Source organism: Malaclemys terrapin, chromosome 1, assembly GCF_027887155.1.
Source record: "Malaclemys terrapin pileata isolate rMalTer1 chromosome 1, rMalTer1.hap1, whole genome shotgun sequence".
Classification (NCBI taxonomy): Eukaryota; Metazoa; Chordata; order Testudines; family Emydidae; genus Malaclemys; species Malaclemys terrapin.
Genome location: NC_071505.1, coordinates 220,364,405 through 220,382,314, shown reverse-complemented (window position 1 = coordinate 220,382,314; position 17,910 = coordinate 220,364,405). Strand labels below are relative to the sequence as shown.

Genomic DNA, 17,910 nt, shown 5'->3' with positions numbered 1-17,910 from the left:
AGGGAGCTCATCAGCCAGATTGTCACTGTTTCTGTTGAGGGAAGATTTGTGCAATCAGAAGAGTCTTACATTGTGCTTTGAAGGAATCAAAACATGGCGTTCATGCTGACCTTCTCCAGCAGAGCTGCACAACAAGGTACCCTTTAACATGAACACATTGTCACCAGCAAGCCTCATCTTCAGCCCTGCCAGATACATCTTACCTGTTGGTCCCCATATTTTTGAACTTGAGGAGAGGGAGAAGAAGCACTGAGGTAGTCAAGCTTCAGCTCATTAAGAACTTTGAAGATGAATGACAGGACGCTGTACTAGATTCAGTAGGAAACCAGTGCATAGCATCGTTATTCCCAGACACTTTGTGTTGCCAGCTATAAGAATTAATTAATAATGACAGTACAGTACACATCTGAATGATTTCGCATTAAAACTATAGATAAAGTACTTGCTGATGTTTTGCTACTTGTGTCATGTTACCTTAGGGAATATACAACATTACAAAACATTAGCTAATATGAGTCACAGTCAGGAAAAAAAAAAAAAAAATCAGACCAGGGATCAAAGTGGTTGGTTGCCTTAGCAACACAGGGTGACAGGGGAGAGAAGGGCACAATTTTCCCCATTTTTGATGGGGAAGAAATTTATAGGGGAAAGTTACTTAAACTGTACCTACAATATCTGTATAGAAATGTGGTTGTCATAATTCCATTCTTATTTACTTATCATCTGGTGTTATTATGATAAGGATATTATATTAGAGACCCATGCCCCCTGATTATACACAAGGCTGAAAACTCTCTCTTCCTGCCCTCTGAAAACTATTTTTAGGCCCCGTCTGCGCTACTATTTTCACCAAGTGCGTAACCAGTTCCTGGCATGGTTAATTCTGTTACATTGGAGGGTGTTGGTGCCTGCCAGGAAGCCTGTCTTTGATCCATGAGCAATCACAGACCTCGTTGAAGCTTATAGGTGCACTAGCCACCTTTCAATGAGGCTAAATGAGGGAGAAATTAAATGTCCCTTTGTTTAGAGACATCTGAAACAACAGAAGCCACCGCATAAGTCACTGGACCCTATGGGAAGATCAGAACAAGAACTAAATTAGGGATCATAAGAAGGGTTTCCCTGGGTGAGTGCAAAAGCAGGGGCTGAGGCACTGATTGGTGGTTGTCTGTGTGTCCCTGGGTGCTGACTCCATGGGTACTCCAGGGCTGGAGAACCCACAGAAAAAAAAATAGTGGGTGCTCAGCACCCACCAGCCACCCGCCGATCAGCTGTTTGGCTAGGGTTACCATACGTCCGGATTTTCCCGGACATGTCCGGCTTTTTAGGCCTCAAATCCCCGTCCGGGGGGAAATCCCAAAAAGCCGGACATGTCCAGGAAAATAGGGAGGGAGGGCCCGGCGGTGCTCGGCTGGGGCTGGGGCCGGCGGTGCTCGGCAGGGGCCGGGGGTGTGGGGCCGGGGGCGGCGCGGGCGCTGGGCCGGGGCCGCGGGCACTTGGCCGGGGCCGCGGGCACTTGGCCGGGGGCCGGGGGCCCAGAGCCCAAGCCGAGCCGGGCGGGAGATGCCGGGGCCAGAGCCTCTTGGCCTGGGCCGGCCGGCTGCCGGAGGGAGCCACTCGGCCAGGGGGGTCAGACTGGGCCGGGCCACACCCAGCCCCAGCCTACTTGCTGCCTCCCAGTTTCAGGCTTCCCGCGAACATTTGATTCGCGGGAAGCAGGGGAGGGGGAGGAGCAGGGGGCGGAGCATTCAGGGGAGGGGACAGAGTTGGGGCAGGGCTGGGGCCAAGGAAGGGGTGGAGTTGGGGCGGGGCCGGGGCCCCATGGAGTGTCCTCCTTTTTAAAAATTAAAATATGGTAAAATATGTTTGCCGGGCCCTGCCAATCAGCTCCTCCCCCTCCTTCCCAGAGCCTCCTGCTCACCACCAAACTGTGCAGTGGCAGGCAGGAGGCGCTGGGGGAAGGGGGAGGAGAGGGGGCAGGAAGAGGCAGAGCTAGATTGGGGTGCTTGGGGGAGGGGACAGAGAGGGAATGGAAAGAGATGGGGTGAGGACGGAGCCTCAGGGGAGGGGGCAGGAAGAGATGGAGCGAGGGTGGGGCTTTGGGGGAAGGGGAAGAGTGGGGACAAGGCGTCAGGGCCAAGCAGGGATGGAGCACACCTGGGCAAGCGGAAAGTAGGCAGCTGTGTGTGTGTCTCAGAAGCAGACAGGAGAAAGCCAGAGAACTGTGAGTGTGGCCCTGGAAGAAAGCCAAGAAAGATTCTTTGGGGCATGAGATTAGTTGGAAAGCAGACTTGGATTTCTGAACAAGGAAACTATCTCCTGATGTTTGATTCTTATTGTGTTCAGGGAAACAGTACTTTGTGTACATTCTTTGTAAATCAAACAGGACTGCACCAAAGAAACATCTGACTCGCATCAATTTCTCCTTTTAACAGAAACAACCCAGCAAGGCTCCAAATATTGGCTAACCACTCAGACCAATGGGCAGCAATATGCAGTAAGCATGGTAACCTTAGTTTTTCACCCGAGGCTGGTAAATGGTTGCCTGCCTGTAACTAGTTCAAAACTCTTCTTTTTTCCTTTGTGCAATGTAGCCTCTAGTCTAACCACACCCCTGAAATCCATTTGGCCAGTTTTCCTTCCTCCAAGCTGTGTGAGTGCATTATTAGGACATCACAGAGTGCAGGTGCAGGTCTGTACCTGTTCTTCAGGTACCCTACCCCATGCTGAGAAGGTGAGAGAGAGCTGCCTAGATATTCCCATAACAAACTGGTACAAAGCCTGGTTAAGCAGCATGTTAGACCTTATCTACACTTGCTGTGGCGTGGAGGGTACATGAAGCTACACATGGCAGTGAAATGCATTGGCAGGAGGGGAAGCAGAGGAAAAGGCTCAAGCAGTGGGGAGTTGCCAGAGCCTTTCCCTGTGATAAAGAATGGCTCCAGCAGCTCCCTGTGGCAGAGAAAGGCTCTAGGAGTTGGGACCTGCTGGCGCTTTTCCCTGCTGCCTTCCCCCTGCCAGAGCCTTTCCCTGCTGTTGGAGTCTTTCCCTGCGATAGGGAAAGGCTCTGGCAGTGCGACACTACACTGCTAAAAACAGAAGAGTAGACACAGGAGGCACTGCTTGGGTGCATAGAGAGCCATGTGGATTATATGCCCTAAAGTTCTAGCGCAGGGGTGGGCAAACTTTTTGGCCCAAAGGCCACATCTGCGTGGGGAAATTGCATGAAGGGCCATGAATGTAGGGCTGGGGTAGGGGGTTGGAGTGCGGGCAGGAGTGCGGGGCGTGGGAGGGGGTGCGGTGTGCAGGAAGGGGCTCAGGGCAGGGGCTTGGGGTGCAGGAGGGGGTGCAGAGTGTGGGAGGGGCTCAGGGCAAGGGGTTGGGGTGCAGTAGGGGTGCGGTAGGGGCTCAAGGCAGGGGATTGGGGTGTGGGGTGCAGAAGGGGTTCGGAGTGCAGGCTCTGGCCTGGCGCCACTTACCTGGAGCGGCTCCGGGGTGGCAGGGGGGTGCAGCAGGGCTCAGGCAGGCTGCCTGCCTGCCCTGGCCCTGCGCCACTCCCAGAAGCGTCTGGTACCACGTCCCTGCCGCCCCTGGGTGAGGGAGGGCAGAGGGCTCCGCGCGCTGCCTTTGCCTGCAGGTACCTCCCCCGAAGCTCCCATTGCCCGTGGTTCCCCGTTCCCGGCCAATGGGAGATGCAGGGGGGGGGGGCGGTGCCTGCAGGCGAGGGCAACACGCAGAACCCTCTGCTCTCCCTCCCCCAGGGGCAGCAGGGACGTGGTGTCGGCCGCTTCCGGGAGCGATGCAGGGCCCGCGGCACCACAGGGGTGGCAATCCCGCAGGCCGGATCCAAAGCCCTGATGGGCCGGATCCGGCCTGCGGGACGTAGTTTGCCCACCCCTGTTCTAGCATGTCTGTACCCTTCTCAGCTAAGCAGTGTCTCACGGTCTACACCGGTATTTATACCCATGCTAGGGGTGTATGCAGTGTCTACACAGCACCGTAAATATAGACATAGCCTAAGATGCAAACACACAAACATGGTCAAACCATGTATTTTGTCAGATAAAAATCACAAAATTCAACCTGTAACAAACGCATAGTTGTACCACAGTGTAGAGTAGAATAGGGTCTTTCTTTGGGTCATAGGAATGTCAACCCCAAGACACACATACACCCCCCCCACACACATATTAAAACAACCAAACGTACTTAACTTCCAAACAGGATGTTAGTATGAGGGTTAAGTCTTTCCATATATATATATAAATGCTTTCAAAATAAATTACATTAATTAGATTATGGTCCAAAGCTTGGCCAGAATTCATTTAAAACAGTAAAAAAAAAAAAAGAAAAAAAACTTTTCTTCATGGTGTAGGAAGAACAAAAACATATCACCAAAATATTATGAAATTTAAGAAATTACTGAAGATTTGTTAATCTTCAAGCAAACCATATACAATCTTATTTTCCTCTTGATCTTTAAACTTTCCTATAGCCTGTGAGCATCACCTTTTCCCAATCCTTCAAGTCACTGTAAAACTGATTGCATCTCTTCTAAAAACAAGTGAAGGTGAAATATCTTGGATAGCATATCCAAAAAAGTCTATTGTGAATAAGCTCTTATGAGAACACAATTCTGAAAGATTTATTCAGTAAATTAGAAGTACTACCTCCTACGGGAAACAAAAGTCGTAACAGAATGAGAAACATTTCCTGTAAGAGAAATATTTTTAGCTCTTTCAGAGAGAGAGAGAAAGACAGGCAAATAAAAACTGAGAACACTGCTGACTTGTTTCTCACCAAATAGCTCTCAACAAGGGGCAACTAAATTGAAATAATCTTTCAGAGACACAGAAGGCCAGTGCTGCAAACCACTGTTTAATACAATAATGGCTGAACACACACTGATAACTAGAAATTAAAAACTGAAAATAGCATAGGAAAAGTGGTTTGAGACATTGCAACCTCTGTCTTTTACAGCAATGTTTATGAAGGTTCAGTCATTGTGTCATCACTGTGGATCACATTCAACAAATCAGTTGCATGTTTTGGAGTTGCATGATCTTTGTATGCAAATTCAAGATCATATTGTTTGAAATCAAATTTAACCCATATTTAAGAACATGTACTTTACACCTTTGGCATATAGTCTCAACTTCTGTACGAATGTGCACCAATGAGTTGCTCACTTAAATCCTCACACACTGAGCTGACATTCAAGTGTACCCCTTTGTGACAGTCTAGGAAATCTGTCTATGTAAAATTTATAGACAAGGTGGGTGAGGTAATATAGCTTCTATTGGACCAACTTCTGTTAGAGAGAGATACACACTTTCAAGCTCCACGGAGCTTTCCCAGACCTGAAGAAGAGCTCTGCGGAGCTTGAAAGCCTGTCTCTTTCACCAACAGAAGTTGGTCCAATAGAAATATTTCTTCACCTAGTTTGTCTATCTCATATCCTGAAACCAACACAGCTACAATACTTAAAACATATGTAAAACTTACCAATTTTGATTTTATTATTTGCTCCCTGTATCATGTTCATTGAACAAGCCATTTGCTAACACATGTGACCCTAACACATGTGACCCTATCTTGACAGATGTTACAGGAACATCAAGACTCACTAAGATTTGACTGGGTCTACCTTCACCATACAACGAGTTGGCTACAGAAGGTAGCAGAGCTAAAATAAACCAATTTTTTCATTCTGAACTTCAGGTGCGTGATCACCAAGAAACAGATCACCTGATGGGGTACCCTGATCACCTAAAGGCTTGTAGACTGGCCAGGAGGATCACATGGAGAGAACTGGGAGAAACTAGTTTCAGGGTCTAGGCAATAGGACTGCAGGTTCTCAGGGTTGAGGGGTCTCAGACATGGATCAGCACCTTGAGTACGTGCCGAGAGACGCAGAACCAGAGATACAGTGCCTAAACTTTGCTCTGTCCCAGGAAGCCAAGAGACCATGGGGATTCGCGATTTGGATCCAGTACAACCATCTGGTAGATGTCCAGCAGGGGAAGCTCATCAGAGTTCCAACACCTCTCAAAGGCACCATTATCTGTCCAATTATTTAATCCTGCTTGCTCTCAACCACAATGGAACATACACCTACCTTGCAGTAGATGTTGTAGGTAATGCAAGGAAAAGTTAAAAAGTCAAATGAAAAAGCAGGCCAGGTATTTGTATAGACATCAATCATTGTTAAGGAAAAAAATAGACAGAAGACCAATAGTAATGGCTTTGAAGATCTATGATTGAAAGAAATTAACAAAAAAAACCCATGTATTATTCCAAATATCTTTGTCTTCAGTGGGACTTCTCACTTAAAGTAAAGCATATCCTTAAGTACTTTGCTAGTTTAAGATCAGAGTGCTCTACACCTTGCAGGATTGAGCCCTGAATATCAGCTTCTGGCTAATAAGAGTCTTGTAATTTGAATCCCAGTTTACCTCCCCTGCCCCTCCTTTAGTTGCTGTTAAGCAGGAGTAGCATTTGGCTTCTTCTCCTCCCATCCCAACCTCCTAGTTCAGTCAAAAAAGAACGTAATTCAGGAAGTGCATGAGTTACATTTCAAAATAGCAGTGTTGTTCCAACCACAACACACATCCTTTATGTTCTAGGATATTACACTACATATTAAAGGGAACTGGGCAAAGTAAAACAAAAAATAAATAACGAAATAAAAATGTGGGCTTGTGCTTTTTTTGCACCAACTTTTTAATAATTAAGAGGAAAAAACTGAAAAACCTGTGACAAAAGTGTTTGGTTTTTTCAGTTTTTTTAAACAATAGAAATTCAGGTCTTCTACACTGTGGCAACTGGAGAATGATTATTCCAAATATCTTTGTCTTCAGTGGGACTTCTCACTTAAAGTAAAGCATATCCTTAAGTACTTTGCTAGTTTAAGATCAGAGTGCTCTATGACACCACAAGGGACTGAAAGTTGTGGAGCAGGGGGAGAGCACCCGCCCGTGAACTGGGGAAATCAGCGCCTCTGCTGCCGAGTGTTTCAGATTCCCTTCTGTGGTGACCTACAGAGGATATAAAATGCTACAGCAGCCACCTAGGGAGCATTGCCTCTTCAGCTCCAGCTGTAGCCATCTATACTTGTAGCTCTGGAGATCCCCAGTTCAATCCTCGATGTGGCTACCAAGAAGGAAACTGTCACATTAACACCTTTCTAATTCTAATGTCTGATGAAAACTTTGGAGAAAGAATACCTTTGCTACAGATTCAATAACCCATCTTTGATTTTTCAAAATAAGGAAGCTGCAGAATATTTAAGACACAAACATATGCCTTTCAGGCCTTCTTTACATGATCAAAGAATACAAAACAAGAATTCTCCATACTCCTGTTTTTGCAGATAAGCTATAAAGGAGAAGCTTTTTTATTTAGAAATTTTGCACAGAAGCTGCAGTGAGACAGGAGGTAGAAAAACTATTGTAGAAAAACCTTCCCCAGTCTAAACATTTTTTTAACAGAGTCTAAACATCAAGTGCAATGTAATCACTGATGCTTAAGGATCTCATCCTGCAAACTCGTATTCATTGGAATAGCCCTTACTCACTTGAGTTGTCCCATTGACTTCAGAGATACTATCCACTTGAGGCCATAAGGAAATGTACACCTGTATCATAAAAGTACCCCTCAATCCAATTACCAATAGTATTAAGTTCTAGAAAGCTTTCTAATGAAATATGATTTGCTCTTTTTCTATCTTGATATTTCTGTGCCCCATCCCAGTCGGTGTAGTTTTTTAATTCCTGAGCACTAAGCTTAAAAATACCATTTGCCTACCCAGCAAAGTGAGTAAGAAGTGCTGGCAAGTGAGGGGGCAGATAGAGGCTGATGTTATCAATGTCTACAGAATTAAGCTTTTAAAATATTAAGGGACTGATTTTCAATTGTGCAGAGCTCCCACTAACTTCAACTGGATGTCTGGGTGTTCACATCTTCTGAAAATCATGCCTTAAGTTATCAGCCCTTATGATTTCAAAGATGAATTGTGAAATAATTAAACTAAAGCAGCATTGTCCTCCCAAGTGTATAGACAGGCAGCTCCAGTGCCCCTGCTTTTGTTCATAGTTTTACCAACCAGCAGGCTTGCAGTGACATTAATGAGCCCCTAGATTATTGCTCTGTTTCTTTTCAGAACCCTACCCAGGCAGTAGGGAAACTGACAAAAATAATGCCAGTTTTCACTTCGTTGCTGCTTGGAAAAGCTCTAAGCAGCAGTAGAGTGCACTGGAGCTATTCATGATGGAGGGCCATCCAAATTGAGCGAGAATGTCGATTGAAGTGTCTCTCAACACCCAGGAGGAAGGGTAAGGGAGCTGACTCCCCAGCTTGATACAGTACTCCAGAGCCTTTGGAAAAGGAGTGGGGAAAAAGAGTTCCTTTTCCTTCCCAATATCCAGAAGGGAAAATAGAAGGGCTTCCAATGTAAGAAGTATGCACTGATGTGTTGCCATTACTTTAACAAGAGCTTTTACAAAACAGTGCATTAGCTAAGGATGTTTACACTGTTTATTCCTGAGTAATACACACAGTACATTAGCAGAATGATCAGGCTGTAATTTGAATTGTGTAGATCAGGGGTCAGCAACCTTTCAGAAGTGGTGTGCTGAATCTTCATTTATTCACTCTAATTTAAGGTTTCGCGTGCCAGTAATACATTTTAACATTTTTAGAAGGTCTCTTTCTATAAATCTATAATATATAACTAAACTATTGTTGTATGTAAAGTAAATAAGGTTTTTAAAATGTTTAAGAAGCTTCATTTAAAATTAAATTAAAATGCAGAGTCCCCCGGACCAGTGGCCAGGACCCAGGGCAGTGTGAGTGCCACTGAAAATCAGCTCAGGTGTAGCCTTTGGCACGCATGCCATAGGTTGCCTACCCCGATGTAGATCTTGTAGGAGAATCCTGGGCTATCCTCCCATCCAGCTCATCACAGCAAATACGTACTAGAAAGACACAGGTATGAAAAATGGACGCTTCTCCACCATAGCATAACAAAACAGATACATTTCATACTGTACTTTTCTAGTCTAATGTCAAGAAGAATAAGCAGCAAACTTTACATAAGTGGACAGTTTTAAAACAAATATTTCAGTTCTGAATACTGCTAGACTTTTCAGTTTGCAAATGTATTTCAGTCATTAAAAAGATATATAACTTCTGAAGCCACGATCTATCAAACACATACATCCTTAACTTCTGTGGGACTATTCACATGCTTAAAGTAAAGTTTTTGCAGAATTGGGCCTTAGGTAATCATCCAAGTATTTATACAACCTTTTCAAAAGTATTCAGTTTACTTAAAAACAAACATCATTTATATGTAAAATATTTAATAAATAGAAAAAATAATTAAAAACAAGACTTTTTTTGGCAAGTGAAAAACAGGAATTTTTCTTGAAGAAAATTTCTTAAAAGCAGAGCTGACATCTGAAAGGAAACTGAGGAACACATCTGGAGTTTTTCCACTGTCATCAGTACAACCAGGATTAAGCCCTTATTTAAATAGGCCACATAAGAGCAAGGAAAGACTTCTTGTTGCGGTTTTACAGTAATACAATACATAATAAATGCTCTACTTAAAAATATCCTATTATAAAACTTTCTTATTCATACAGTTACTATCAATGCACTTGGAAAGCAAGAGTTGCGAAGTAAAAAGAGATAAAGCTCCTAGAGAGTTGCAGGAGTCTTCTTTACACCATTCCATTAGAATCTTGTAGCAGAATCAAGACCATTTAAAGCCTAACAACTTTACATGATTTGTTAGCATGGTTTACTATTGAAGCTTGAAATCCCACACATAACTTTGATTTTTAAAGTCATTAGTGAATGTGAAATTGTGCAAAGCTACAAGTCAACCTTCAGAAATCATTCCAAAGAGGGTCTATTTATAAAATGCCAAAGCCAAATAACTGAAATAAAAAGGTAACACTATCCTTAGCTCAGCCTCACATGCATAATTATTACAGAGACCTTTGAACAGTGGGTGATTCCACATATAGCACGTTCTGTAAAGTCTGAATAGAATTGGGCAAGTCATTCTTATCCAGCTGTTCAAGTGACAGGAGGATATGAAGATCTGACACATGGGTTTCCACAAATACTACATATCATGGCAGCCTAGTTCCACAAGGGCTCTCTGCACATCAGTACACAGCTGGGATTTGGAGAAGAGGCAGGGTATCCTTCTGCAGGTTTTTTTTTTTTTTTTTTTTTTTTTTTTTTTAAAGACCTACCATTTGATTTGAAGACAGATCCTCTAATTGACCATCTGCTTCTCTTTCCCCACCTGGCAGCAAGCGTCATGGAGACTGGAGCAAGCAGCTATGGGAACTGCTTGGCCAAAGATAGGAAGAAAAGAGATTCTTCCTACATATTTCTCCTCAGGGGCAGCGCTAGAGGGGGGAGGGGCTTGTGGAACTATAGCCACCCCAAAATTTGCCTTAGCCCCCTGTAGCAGCCACCACTCTCCTGCCACCCAGCTCTGAAGGCAGAGTGGAGAGAGCGGGGGCTGCTGGCCAAGTACCCAGCTCTGAAGAGGGCAGCGCTGCCGCCAGCAGCAGTGCAGGAATAAGCCCAAGCAAGGGCGGGGAGCCTGAGAGCAGCCACCCAGCCCACATCCCTGCCTGCTGGGGCGCACCACCCAGGGCAGGTGGAGGGTCCGGGGCTCTCCACAACAGCCCAGACTGACCCGTTCTGGCCTGGATGCCTGGGCCCCACCCTCCACGGTCACTGCTCCACAAGGGCTCTGCCTCTGAGGGCAGTTACTAACTGGGAGCAGTCGAAGCGCAACAGGGAGCTGAGGAGCAGCAATAGCCCCAGCCAGGGTGCTGGAACAATTTTTATAGTGGGGGTACTGATCATGGAAACCATGGCAACCATGTATTTGGTTTTTGTTATTACTACTTCAAGCCAGGGGTACAACAGCACCTTCAACACCTTAGTTCCATCACCACTGGCCCCGGCCAGGGGGTGGGGTCTTGGGGAGAAAAGAGGAGGAGACAAGGCCGGAACTTAGGAAGAGCAGGGGCAGGGCCATGGAGAGAGGCAGGATGTCATGGCAAGTGGGGGCACAGCCCCCCCAATTTTCTGTCTAGCCATCTCAGACTCCCCACCAGGAAGAGGCTGACACCACCCCTGCTTCTCCTCTAGAAACGCTTCAGTATGTAGCCCAGCTGTTTTCACTGTGCACATGGGGAAATATTTGGACCTCTACCTCAGGTACTTACATGGCCCTCATCACCATAGTATCAGAGCACTTCACCATCTTTAATGTCTTTGTCCTTACAACTCTCATGTGAGGTAGGGCAGTGTTGTTAGCCCTACTTTACAGATGGGGAACTGAGGCACAGAGAAGCTAAGTGACTTGCTGAGCACCACACAGGAAATCTGTAGAGGTGAAGCAGGTCTTCCAAGTCCTAGGTTACTGCCCTAACCACTAGACCATCATTTCCCTCTGAACACTTATCAAAAAGTATAATTATATCAAAGATGTAGGAGTAAAATTAATATAAGAAGTATTTGTAATTAATTTATAATCCTAAATTTGTAATTCATTTATAATCCTAAAACTAATAAATTGGAAGTAATTATATATATATATATATATATATATATATATATACACACACACACACACATATATACATACACACACACACATCTATCATCCATGTTCAGTTTTAGCCTATAGCAGAGTTTTTAACAGCTGAGTAAACTATTATCCATTATGAACTTCCTTTTTCCATCTGACATAACTATAGATGTGCTACAAGGGATGTGATAATTTAGATTCTGTACCTTTTAAAGTTACAATATTATAAATAATTACCTCATATTCACCCTTTCAGATCATTCTACTCTAACACGTCAACTAACTTATTTTGCCACAGTGATGGTGTTGCACTGTAAAAGCAGAATTCTTTATTTCCCAGCCTAGGGATAAGGCTTTAATTAATAAAGAATGGCTATGAAATAATTAAATAGGTTATTTATAAACATGATTTTCTGATGGTACTAGGTTGAATACCCATTAGAAGAGCTGAAATAGAATTAATGCCTGTAAATAGAAGTTTTACTAATGTATTCAATGGGAAGACTGCTTGCATACATTTTTTAAAGATACAGATTACAGTTATTTACATTTTTAATTATTGCTGACTATATGGGAGAGTAATTAATGTTTACACAGCACATTGACAATATAGAGTGCTCTGTAACTGCCAAGTATTACTATTGTATGGGAAGGATCTTCACATAACCCTGCCACCTCATTCACTTCAGTTTTCACATTAAAACTCCACGCCAACATGCTTGTTAGATACAAGCAATCATAGCTCTACATTTCCAGCATTCATCCGTAGCAAATGCTATGGCTATGGTTGAAAAGAAACTTTCATTCCAAGTCCCTAGTTATGCCAGGGGCGTCACATAGACTGACCCTTGCACTCTCACAGAGCTGTAGTAAGCCTCAGAAGAGTCTGCTCAGGGGGCTGGACACATGTATTTCCTTAAAGGACTGGGGCCTAAACTTGTATTTTGAACTGCTGGAAGCTTCCTCATATCTCTTCGTTTGCACTGAAATTTCATGCATATTGTCTCAGCCTTAAGGTGAATTAAATAAAAAAAAGCATATAAAAGTGTATCGTTAAATACATATGTATCTGTTTCTCTAAAAATCTGCCCTTGCCAAAATGACTTCCTCAAAGTGTAAGAGATTACTTATTAACATACTCATTTTCTTAACCTCATAAATGATAGTTATAAATACAGAGTATTCAAATTTCATGGAATCAAATAAAAACCTGGAAAAGAACAGCACTGTAACAAACAACATATGAAACCATATAGAGTTTAAATTCAACTAAGGGTCCCATGTTGTAAAATTCCACATGGTAAGGAGCTATAAGACAACTAATGAATGAAAAAGGGATTTATTTATTTAAGAATGCTAGATACACACCAGCACCAATTCCCCTTGCTCTTTAGTTTGCAGACTGAGGAACACATCCAGTGCTGTACAGTTTCACCACACATTGCCTCCATCTTGCAAAGAACTCCATGCAGACATCCCTCCAGCCACACACACTGATTTCCCTAGGGATTGGTGGTAGGCTGACCAGATAGCAAGTGTGAAAAATTGGGACAGAGGGTAGGGAGTAATATGTAAGAAAAAGCCCTAAATAACTGGACTGTCCCTATAAAATCGGGACATCTGGTCACCCTAATTGGTGGGGATGCAAGGATCTACCTATGTAGAGCTCCTTGCAGGATGGAGGACCATGGGCTGCCTAAATCCTAGACTAGATTAAGCAATCACCAAATGAAAACCACACACCTTAATTATCCTAGAAAGTGTTATTTACTAGTTCTGAACTCATCATGACAGGGCACATGCATTCCTACCCTTAATTTATGCTGACATTAAGTCCAGATTACCTTGTCCAGTGTTTCACTATGCGTGTTTTTACTACTGAAACTACTACTTAGTGTAACTTCTAAATAATTTAAAATGTGTTTACATGTAGAAAATTCTGAAAAACCTCTAACCAAAACTTTCACTGTTTCTATTTTCCAAACCATGTATTAAATCCCTACTCTCCTTTACATCCAAGTATACAGCTCTTTGTCACCATACAGCATTGACAGATGTTGAGAGCTTTTATGTTTAGTGTTATATTTTGCTCTTACAACTATCTTCTATTCCTCTGTCATGACAGTTTTCAGCTTCATTTTGAACCACAAATCATACTCATATTAAGCATTTTACTTAAGAATTCTACACCAGTACTGGAATGATGGATGAGATTTCGTTAACTGTTATAGAAATGGTTATAGATAATGGAAGAATGTCTCTCTATTAGAGAGACAAGGTGGATGAGGTAGTATCTTTTATTGGACTAACTTCTGTTGGTGACAGAGATAAGCTTTCCATCTTACACAAAGCTCTACTTCAGGAGTGTGAAATGTACCTTATATCTCTACCTTATTGTCCTTATGGAAGAAGGTTACCTTCTAATTGCAATTTGAATGCATCACAAATATTAACCACAAATAGTTAACAAAATAAAAACTGTACCAAAAATAGAAGGGAAAAACTTGTGCCACATCTTCTAAAACTTAAGTAGTTTACAGCTATACTTTATCTTCAAACCAATTACAATCAACTAACAATGTCACATTATTTTAATAGCTTTGTCAACCAGCTATGATAACCACAGCACATAAGACATAAACTAAACCAATACATATTTGCATTGTTAAACTAGATTTGTTTTGGAATGCAGTGGCTGCTCAAGTGGCTCAAACAAATCTATGTGGTCAGATAAACTGAGATCACCGGGTGTGCGCATTAAAAATAATGTGCCTATCTTGTTAGAAGCCATTACATATTCAAGTTTATGAGGTGTTAGAGTGGGAGGGGAGAGTTTTATGTGCCCAATACAACTATATATGGAATTAATCTTAGAAACATCAAATACAAAAGTTTACCCTGCCAACAAACCAGATCAATGAGTTTAACTTTAAAACCCCTGTATATTCTTTAAAGAAATAGCTGTGGAAAAGTGTATGTGTTTTTTGAAGAGTGCACAACAATTAATATCTAGTTATCCATAAGTATTTATAATTCTGTGTGTTTGTTGTTTCTGTGTTTGTGTGTATATGCTTGATTCTTGTTTGTTTCTACTACAAACACGAATAAGAGAATTACTAGGAACAGACTTCAGACGTTGTGACTGATCACATATTTCAATTCTTAACGAACATACAGCAAGACCCATGTACACGTGCCCACCCCCGAGCTTTCCCGGACTCAGTCCAGGCTGGAAACGCAGCGTACAGCCACTCAGAACTCTCCTTAAGTGCTCTAGGTGCACTCTATCGGCAAAACCTGTCAAGTGCTCTCCCATCCTCACTGATAGATCAAGAAAGGCACCTGCTACAGCCATGGGATTCTCCTCATTCACACAGCTCCTCCTTTGACCTCTAACAACAACAGAAGCAGAAGCCAAATGTCCCTAGTATCTGACTAACGCAAACCAGGAGCTCGTGGATAGCTCAGCAACCTGGGAAGAGAGAGATGAGCAGGGACCCTTTCCCAATGTGAAGAAGGAGGGGGGGGGAGGGAGACCCACCCCGGTAGGATCAAGGGAGCCAGTCCTCAGGGCAAAAGGGACCTGAGGAAGTTGGGGATTCCCGGGAGCCCTATCCCGAGGGGAGGGTCCATCCTGCCCCCTCTCTCGGCCCAGCTGGCTGGGGGGGGGGGGCGCGACTTTCGCGCTGAAGGGGAGTCCTACCTCGGATTTCCACACGATGTAAGAGGAGGGGTGGCTGCTGGGCGCCTGCTGCCCCTTCCTCTGCTGGAGCCACTTCCTCGGGGAGGAGAAGATGCTGTTGGTGCCGGCGCCGCCGCCAGGGGCGCTGAGGGCGGAGGCGGAGGGGGTGCGCGCCAGGAAGGGCAGCTCCCAGGCCGTGTTCCTCTTGCCCCGGGGGCTAGACTCGTACTCGAAGTGGAAGCTGCCCGAGGGGGACTTCTCCAGCGGGGTGCTGGGAGTGGAGAGCGAGCCGCAGAGCGGGCCGCCCCCCGGGCGCAGCAGGGCGCGGGAGGAGAAGGCGGCTAGGCACTCCGCCGAGGGGCCGCCAGCCGCCCGGGCTCGGGGCGTCCTGGCCGGGGCGTCCCCCTCCTCCCGGCTGTAGCTGCCGATGATGGCTGGGTCCAGGCTACGGGTCTGGCGGAGCCTCCGCTTGGAGAGGCTCTTGGAGGAGGCGGCGGCCGGGGAGGAGCAGGAGAAGACGCTGTTCAGCAGGCTCTGGGCGGACATGGTGGCGGCCGCCCCGGAGCGCTGCGGGGAATGTCTGTGTGTCCGGGCTGGGGGCAGGAGGCTGGGTGTCCCCCCCCTCTCAGCCGCCCCGCGGAGCGAGCGACGACTCCGGGTCCCGGAGCTGGGCGGTCAGCGGGTACCCGCGCCGCGCGGGGCTGCTGTTGCAGATGTGGAGCCCGCAGGGGCCGGTCCCGGCGCGGGCAGCGGGAGGCTCATGCTGGCCGCAGGGCGCCCTGTGTGCGCTGGGGCTTTGCAGCCGCCGCGGTCACTGCGCCTGGGGGTGGGGGGAGCAGGGCCAGGGTTAGCCAAGAAAAGGGGAGGGAAGGAGGCAGCAGCCGCGGGAGCTTTTATCGCAGCGCTCTGGAGCCTGCCAGAGTCACTCCCCCCGCGGCAGCGATGCGCACGGGATCTGCCCAGTCCCCTCAGTACGCGGTGGGAGGGGAGGGCAGCCGGGTGTCCTGGGGCTGCCTCCCCGGCCGGGCGCTCCCCGCATCCCCAAGCGCCGCTCCGAGCGCAGCCGGGTGAACTACTGGGGAACGAAACGGGGGTGGGAGATATCCAAAGGCGGCTGAAACTTCCCCAGGCATGTGACCATCAGGGAAGTACATGGCCACAGGAAGAGGACCCCTCCCCCAATCGCTGCCTGTCGGAGTAGGGGAAGGAGGTGTTAATAATGGGCCACCCTCGCCCAGCGGGCAAGTGCTCCTCCCGGGTTGTTTCGCTGGTTGTAGTCCCTTGTCAGCTATCCCACAGCTATTGGGTTTCATGGCAGGATGTTTACGCATATTGAATCAGGGCTTGAGCCGACCCAGGATTTCATTACACGTGTTACGTGTTTTCCCTCTTCGGGATAAGCACAGCTTGCGTTACACCTTCGATTGTTATGCAGGTGTATGAATGATGGTTATTGCTCCTGGGAGTCGGGGACTAACTCAGTGGCGGGGCCAGGTCTGATAGAGCAGCAGCAGGTGCTCTGCAAACTTGCACGCCGTCCTGCCGCTCGCCCCACAGCTGTTCCTGCCGGGGCCTGCCCAGAGCCCCGGACTACCGGGTGGATCTCGTGTGTGGGCTGCCCGCGGGCTGGCTTTCTCGCTGGTTTATACTCCGACTGACAAACGCACTGACCGGAGCTTTGCGCAGACTGACGTTTGTGGTATTGGATTTGTCATTTATCTTCCGCTGAACCTGTTTCTACCTAGGGGGAGTAAAATGAAGTATCAATAAAGAGCATTCGATGTAAACTTATTTCCCAGTATTTTGCTAGAATTTTGTTATAATGGAAAGTGCATTTGCTTCAAAAAGGTTTTGGTGAATGTTCAAAAACTTTTTTTTCAACCTTATTGTCTCCAATGCCTGGTTGGAGAAAGCCCAGTAAATCATCCATATCAAATCACTTGGCGCATTCCCATCTGATTATAATCTGTCATAAATACTACTATAGAACATAATTTTGCAGAATGCTTATATAACTATACATTTCCATTATAGTGCTGTTCCTTCAGCCTGACGTTTTCAGAGAAAGACTCAGGGAATGGCTAAAGTACTAGGCAAAGTGGCTTCTATTTATATGGGTCATATCCTCAACTGGTGTAAATTAATGTAAATCCTCTGCTTTTTGATTTTTTTTCCATCCTGTACCAACTGAAAAGATTCTTATATTTTGTTTAACGAATAAGAAAACTACTATATTGAGTTCAGACTCTGCTTCCTCTCTGACAATGTCCAGCAGAATAACAGCATTTAGAAGAGGCATCTGACAAGAATCCATGTGGATGGCATGGGGTAACAGCAAGCATTATTATAGTAATCAAAAATAAAGACATATGTGTGTTTTTCCACGTGGTTAATAGCAGCAAAAAAAAGGCCGGGTTCAATATATCTAGGGTCACTCTTGACAAATAACTAATCCAAACAAATAACTAACCCCACCCAAAACCCTAGGAAAACCAAACACTCCCTTCACAGGCAGGACTTCCCCACTCCCAAACACACTCCCAGATTGTGTACAAACAAGGACCTCTTTATTAGGGGAAAGAGAACACAGTCATACGCTTGG

At 45.4% G+C, this 17,910-nt stretch overlaps 1 protein-coding gene across 1 annotated transcript in view; it reads right to left on the bottom strand.

Moving 5' to 3' along the window:
- The window catches only part of ARHGAP6 (Rho GTPase activating protein 6), a 482,928-nt gene extending 466,256 nt beyond the window's left edge, over positions 1–16,672 (bottom strand). Inside the window, exon 1 of the mRNA XM_054007865.1 lies at positions 15,330–16,672. Within this exon, the coding sequence (XP_053863840.1) occupies positions 15,330–15,854 (525 nt within the window). The 5' untranslated portion in view covers positions 15,855–16,672. The remainder of the gene's footprint in view (positions 1–15,329) is intronic.
- Positions 16,673–17,910: the final 1,238 nt, after the last annotated feature.